General features: G+C 37.0%; 1 protein-coding gene and 1 long non-coding RNA gene across 2 annotated transcripts; one reads left to right on the top strand and one right to left on the bottom strand.

Moving 5' to 3' along the window:
- Positions 1-371: 371 nt before the first annotated feature.
- On the bottom strand, positions 372-4,363 carry LOC110890300 (protein LIFEGUARD 2). Its single transcript, XM_022137894.2, has 4 exons — positions 4,049-4,363; positions 2,858-2,971; positions 1,475-1,632; positions 372-732 (listed from the first exon to the last, which is right to left on the bottom strand). Exons 1-4 carry the CDS (start codon positions 4,302-4,304, stop codon positions 526-528), a joined length of 735 nt encoding a protein of 244 aa, XP_021993586.1. The 5' UTR covers positions 4,305-4,363; the 3' UTR covers positions 372-525.
- LOC110890301 lies at positions 4,149-4,660 on the top strand. The gene is made up of 2 exons (XR_002564403.2): positions 4,149-4,276; positions 4,357-4,660. It is a non-coding gene; the product is annotated as an uncharacterized LOC110890301 (long non-coding RNA).
- Positions 4,661-6,290: the final 1,630 nt, after the last annotated feature.

The following is a 6,290-nucleotide window of genomic DNA, read 5'->3' as shown; positions in this document are numbered from 1 at the left end:
AAAAATTCAAAAAAAACGCTTGAAAACGCCCATGTACCATTACATGGGGCGTTTTTTTAAGCAAAAAATCAAAAAATGCCCCTTTAGCGTTTTATAAACCACGCCCAACACCCTTTGCCTTTGTCCAATCAGATTTCATCCCCCTTGTCCTATCCAATAAGATTTTTTCTTTTTTTTTCTTTTTTTTATTTAATGCCCCAATAATGCCCAATAATGCCCCATCCCCACTACACCCATTTTTCTAAAACGCCCAATAATGCCCCTTTGCTGACTGGACCGCCACGTGGCGTAAAATGCCCACACTTGGGGGCATTATTTTCCCCTTCCACTACACATGGTCTAACATTGTAAAACACTTTATTAAAAATATGTTTGACATATTATTATTATTTATAAAATAACAATATAAAAAAAGTGTTGACTCTCAACAATCTACACATTTGACCCAACATGTCACAACAAACAAAAATGTACCACTAGCCAAACTAGCACGAACAGTTGTAAAGGCCTTGAACCTTGACTGCATTAATTATCAGCAGCGCGTAAAATGGTAAGCAACGATATAAAAAGATTGATGATGTCTAAGTATAGAGCCACGGCTGCCCATATGTACTCGTCATAGGTGTATCGTTTGATTAGATTGTCGGTGTCATAGACAATGTAGCCACAGAAGACTAATGCTGATAAACCTCCGTATATCATTACTGAAGTTTCGCCGAGAGGAAAGAAAACCTGCAACAAGATTTTAACAAAATGAGTTGGTAACCGAATTCAACTAGAGGTGGAAATTTCAACCCGTTTACTTCTAAACAGTTTGATTGGGTCATGTTTTATCTAAGGGGCCAAACACGTAAAATTGAAGAAAAAAGAGGGGTTTAATTCGGATACGGCCTGAAACAAGTCATGAACCCGGCACAAACAGTATCAGGTCTCGGCTTGCTATGTCCAGCCTGTTTATTAAGTGGTCGTGTTCGGGTTGGCCTACTCAATCCGTTTAATTAAACAGGCCGGCCCATCAACCTATTTAAAATTAGAATAAAGTGTATATATTTATATTGTCAACCTGCCAACCCGTTTACGACCTGTTTAACCCATTTATTACAACCTTCCAACAACTTGATTACAAACCATTTACAACCTGTCAACCCCCTAGCCCATCAAAACGTCTGGCTTGTTTACATGATTTTACTTGCTTCCAGATTAGGGTTCGATGCCTTTGACATGAATAAATATATGGATATATGGTCGTGTTTGGTTCATCAACACAACCCACCAACCCGATTACCCGAAACCCGTCAACCCAACCCGATTGTCAGCTCTAGAAAAGAAAACTAAACGCGAAAAAATGTTAAATGGATCAAAAGTACCAAGGATGTAATTCTCATGCATATAACCTCTTAAATCATTTTGTTCAATAGTTTTTATTACTTTTGTTCTTGTATCTAACATAACTATTTTTTTAAACGTGACAAACCTGAATGAAGGAAAAGACGACAAGCACCATAACAGCACCAAACAAAAATGGCCCCAAGAAATTGAAGTCATAACCTCTCTTTGCAGCCCAAAATGTGAACAGAGTGAGACTCACAACCACCACAGCTGTCAATATAACTGCTTCCAAAATGACTTTTCCTGTATAGATTATTAATATGACCAGAGTTAGCAGCCTTGAGCTAAAAGATCAAAACAATTGACTCGAAAGAAAAACATAAGTACCGACAATCTTGCTCTTTTAACGTGTTGTAATCCACATTGCAACAAGAGTTAACTGCCATTTGCGTCCCTGTGGTTTGGTAATGGTGGAAAATGCCACTTCAGTCCAAAAAAAAAAAAAAAATTTGCGCTAGTTTCGTCCTCAACATTTTTGAAACGTGTCACTTCAGTCCAAAAAGATAACGCCTTGCGCCAGTTCCGTCCTCAACGTTTTTAACGCCGCGTTATCTTTTTGGACTGAAGTGGCACGTTTCAAAAATGTTGAGAACGGAACTGGCGCAATTTTTTTTTTGGACTGAAGTGACATTTTCCACCAAACCACAGGGACGAAAATGGCTGTTAACTCTTGCAACAAAGAACAAGGCATGCATATAAAAGACGTGGTGATTTTTAAAAAAATTAGGGTAATTCACTCTTCTAGTAATGATATTAACACACAAAAATTTTTACAAGATTTAGAAAATCACTTGGACCACAATATTTAGGGTCAATCCAACTCGACCAACACAAAAAGTTGCCTCTTTTGTTAGTCATCCCTGGCCCAGTAACCACCTCTAATAAGAGTATATGCTAGGATTTATTTGTCTATGTGATTCCTATCTTAAATCTAAAAACTATAACAACCGAAACCTTCCAAAATTCTAATAACTCGGTTGGAACAAGAGAAATATACCACGAAACTTTAACAATGATGAACTAATTATGAACCATGAATGAAATATAGTTTCCTACCATAACCTCTTGAAGGCCACCTGCCCAGCACAAGCTGTGTTTACCTAATCCCATTGATTAGCAGGGTATTCATGAGTTTTTCAATAACGGGTTTTCATGAATTTAGGGCTGAGCAAAGTGATGAGACTGGACCGAACCCGATCCGACACGAGATTTCAACAGGGTGGATTGTAAGCATGAGGCAACTAGAAACAATATTCACAAATCACAGCAACATGACACCTTCTAACTAACAGATGCCATTATGGACCTAAGGTCACTACAGTGTCTAACATGCATTTTCAAAAAGATGTGTATCTATACTTGAACTAGATATAATAACCAAATTCAGGTTTAACCTCTAATTGTGATTATATCTGAAGCACAAAGCATAACATACACTTTTTTATAACATTGTTCACCATGGACTTACCATTAGTGAATGCACATGTCAAACCAACTGCAAAAGCAAGAGAGATGGTAAAGATCCCTAGAAGTAGATAGTTCACTGGATGCCGCTGATAATAGTAAGACAAGGGGCACAAAGCTGTAAAACACAACAATCGTCAACACCAATTAATCGCACACTTAGGGTTGCAAACAAGCCGAGTTGGGGCTTGACTTGTTTGTAAAACCGACCAGAGCCAAGTCGGCTCATTTATCTTAACAAGGTTAAAAGTTGAGCTCAAACTAGGCTTGGCTCGTAAAAAGCTCAACCTACCTCATGGCTAGTCGAGCACACCTGTTTATTTAAAAAAAAAGCTTTTCACATATTAATATTAATTAATATATAAAAACAAACAAAGCAATGAGCTAGCTAAACGAGTTTAACAAGCAAGTTAACGAGCCGAGCTTACCTTGGCTTGGGCTCTGCTCGTTTACAAACTTAGTTGGCTCGACTTGTTTATTTTAATGAGGTGAAGTGTTGGGCTCAGGCATGGCTCGTAAAAAGCTCAAGCCACCTCGTGGCTCATCTAACATGTTTGTTTGTTTGTTTACAAAAAAAATATATATATATATATATTTTACACATATTAGTATTAGATATATAAATATATATATATATATATATATATATATATATATATATATATATATATAAACAAACAAGCCAACGAATCAGCTAAACCAACTTAACAAGCGAGTCAACAAGTCGAGCTTACCTTGGCTTAGGCTCGGCTCATTCACAAACCAACTGATTTTAAGCGAAGATTTTTCAAGCCAACTTCAAGCGAGCCATGAGCCAAACTCACAATTGAGAAAATGTATAAAAAAATCGAGCTAAGCCAGCTCATTTATTTAACAAGGTGAAATCTTAAGCTCAGGTGCCACTCGTAAGAAGGCTCAAGGCACCTCGTGGCTCGTCAAACACATTTGTTTACTTAGAAAAAAAAAATATATATGTATATTTTACACATAATATATAAAAACAAACAAGCCAACGAGTGATCTATACGAGCTTCACTAGCAAGCCAACAAGCCAAGCTTACCTCGGGGCCAGGCTATGCTCGTTTACAAACCTAGTCTGCTCGTCTCATTTACAAACAAGCCGATTACGCGAGCCACAAACCAAACTCACAATTAATCAAAACAAAAGAAAAGTAAATTGAAAACCAAAACATACTTATAAACGGAGCGATAATCAGGAGGATATAACAAGCAAATCCACCGTTGGTGGTGGTCAAAAACGTCACGATCGGATGATACGTAACAACAATGGCACCAACAGCAGCCGTTAACAGCAACTGCACGGCAACAATCGAGTAAATCTTCCGAATAAACGACCACCGGAGCTCCGGCGACTCCGCCATCATCGGATATAACGGGTCATCCGATCCAGATTCAATATCAGGTTTCAAAAACGGTTGTTGATTCCACATTTTTAACAAAATTATTGATAATTGATTACGAATTGAATACTTAGGGTTTCAGGATTTAGATTGGTTTAACGGATTCCGGATTTTACGAAGAGTTATGTGGATTAAATGTTTGGGATTGAACGACGTCGTTACGCGCGTTTTCCGGTGGGTCTCGAAACTTCCGGCGTTTATACTTGTCATATCATTTCGTTGTTGTTAAAAAAATGTGTTATTCTCCGGTGGTTGGTTGCAGTTCACCGATTAACTCTGAACTTTCCGTTGTGTTGAATTCTGAAAAGTTCGCAGAAAGAGTTTGGTGGGTTTTTTTTTAAATCAAAAAATAATAAACCACGGGCGATTTGTTTGGGTTTTGTTAAGACAGATTGTCTCTTTTATTCCCATCTAAAATTTCACTACGCATTAATAAACAAAGGGGTGTTTGGGTTAGCTTGTTTTGGAGCAACTTAGGCTATACAGTATGCGGATCGGCTTTGGACCGTCTCCATCCGTCGCCGATTCTACAGCCATGCCGCCCCCCCTTAGTCGCGTCGTCTCCGTCGGTATTCCGACGTCCAGGACGGAGCAAAAAGTGGGCCCCCTTTCTTTCTTTTGTTTGTTTGTGGGATTTGTACATTATGCTTTAATACTTGTACATAGTTTTGTGGGGTAGGATCATCTAACACCATCCTCCTATACCCTCTAGTTTAGTGGGATGGACCATCCTTGGGAGGACTATGACGTGGCGCCTACGTGGCGAATCATCCTCCAAGGATGGACCATCACCATACCCAGTAGCCTTAGGGGAGAGAGGTGGTAACAAGTGATCGATTTCTATCATTCACAATCATCCAATCAAGTCCCGCCATTTCATTAGCCACTATTCTATCACTCACAAACATTTTTTAGTGACGGTGGTCATCACTAGTGATGTAATTCCATCACTCACATTTTTTTTTAATTTTTTTAAATTAGAAATTAACAATAAAATATTTTAACGTCTCATTGTCGGAAGACGACTCGGTATCGCTATCGCTATCCATCGGAAACGTCGAATCCGTAGAAAACTCTATTTGAGAAAAATGTAGATTGTGTGAAATGTGTTTGTGTTTTAGTGTGGGTGAAATGATTAAAATTGGATATATATATATATATATATATATAGGACAAAGATCCGTTAGGAACCACCCCTTATTGCGAGAACCGCGAGAACCAGTGTGAACACAAACAGTAATTCCTAAAAAAATTTAAAAAACACCCAAAAAATTTTTTTTATTTTTTTACTATTTTTTTTGAAAAAATCGCTATATTTTGTTAATAAAAAAAATAAAAAAAATTTCAAAAAAAAAAAATTTCGAGTAACAGTTATCCATGCACATGTGCATATGTGTCGTTTCTTTGTCAAATTCCGTAATTCATTACAAATAATAGTCAATTGCACTTTCATTTACACTACTACGTGTAATACACTATCTTTTACATTACCAATGTTAGAAATGCACATGTGCATCTATATGTATCAACAGGAAATAAGGTGTTTTGGTACACTACTTTCTCTTTCATCTATCATTCCATCCATAATACACAAGCATGCACATGTGCATTTCTGTCATTTCTTTGACAAATTCCGTAATTCATTACATATATTAGACAATTGCACTTTCATTTACACTACCATATGTAATACACTACTTTTTACATTACCAATATTAGAAATGCACATGTGCATTATATGTATCAACATGAAATAAGGTGTTTTGGTACACCACTTTGAATACACCTTCCCTTTCATCTATCATACCATCCATAATACACTACCATTACCTCCTACCATCCATAATACAATACCATTACCTCCTACCATCCATAATACAATACCATTAACAATATTTTCACTTTATTACATGTATGTAAACACCATTTATACCATCCAATCAACATATTACATAAAAAATTGACAACTATAACCAAACCATCAACCACTAGATATAACTAACCAAAAAACATGTA

The sequence above is a fragment of the Helianthus annuus genome, chromosome 11 (genome assembly GCF_002127325.2).
Source record: "Helianthus annuus cultivar XRQ/B chromosome 11, HanXRQr2.0-SUNRISE, whole genome shotgun sequence".
Classification (NCBI taxonomy): Eukaryota; Viridiplantae; Streptophyta; class Magnoliopsida; order Asterales; family Asteraceae; genus Helianthus; species Helianthus annuus.
The sequence above is the reverse complement of the archived record's forward strand: the minus strand, read 5'-3'. Positions and strand labels throughout refer to the sequence as shown.

What these genes read in the sequence shown, in the direction of transcription:
- LOC110890300 (XM_022137894.2), bottom strand. Translation starts at nt 4,304, where the DNA reads ATGTGGAATCAACAACCGTTTTTGAAACCTGATATTGAATCTGGATCG. An exon ending in GACATGTGCATTCACTAATG is followed by an intron (nt 1,633 to 2,857) that starts GTAAGTCCATGG and finishes TAATCTATACAG; the next exon opens with GAAAAGTCATTTTGGAAGCA. An exon ending in TCGTCTTTTCCTTCATTCAG is followed by an intron (nt 733 to 1,474) that starts GTTTGTCACGTT and finishes ATCTTGTTGCAG; the next exon opens with GTTTTCTTTCCTCTCGGCGA.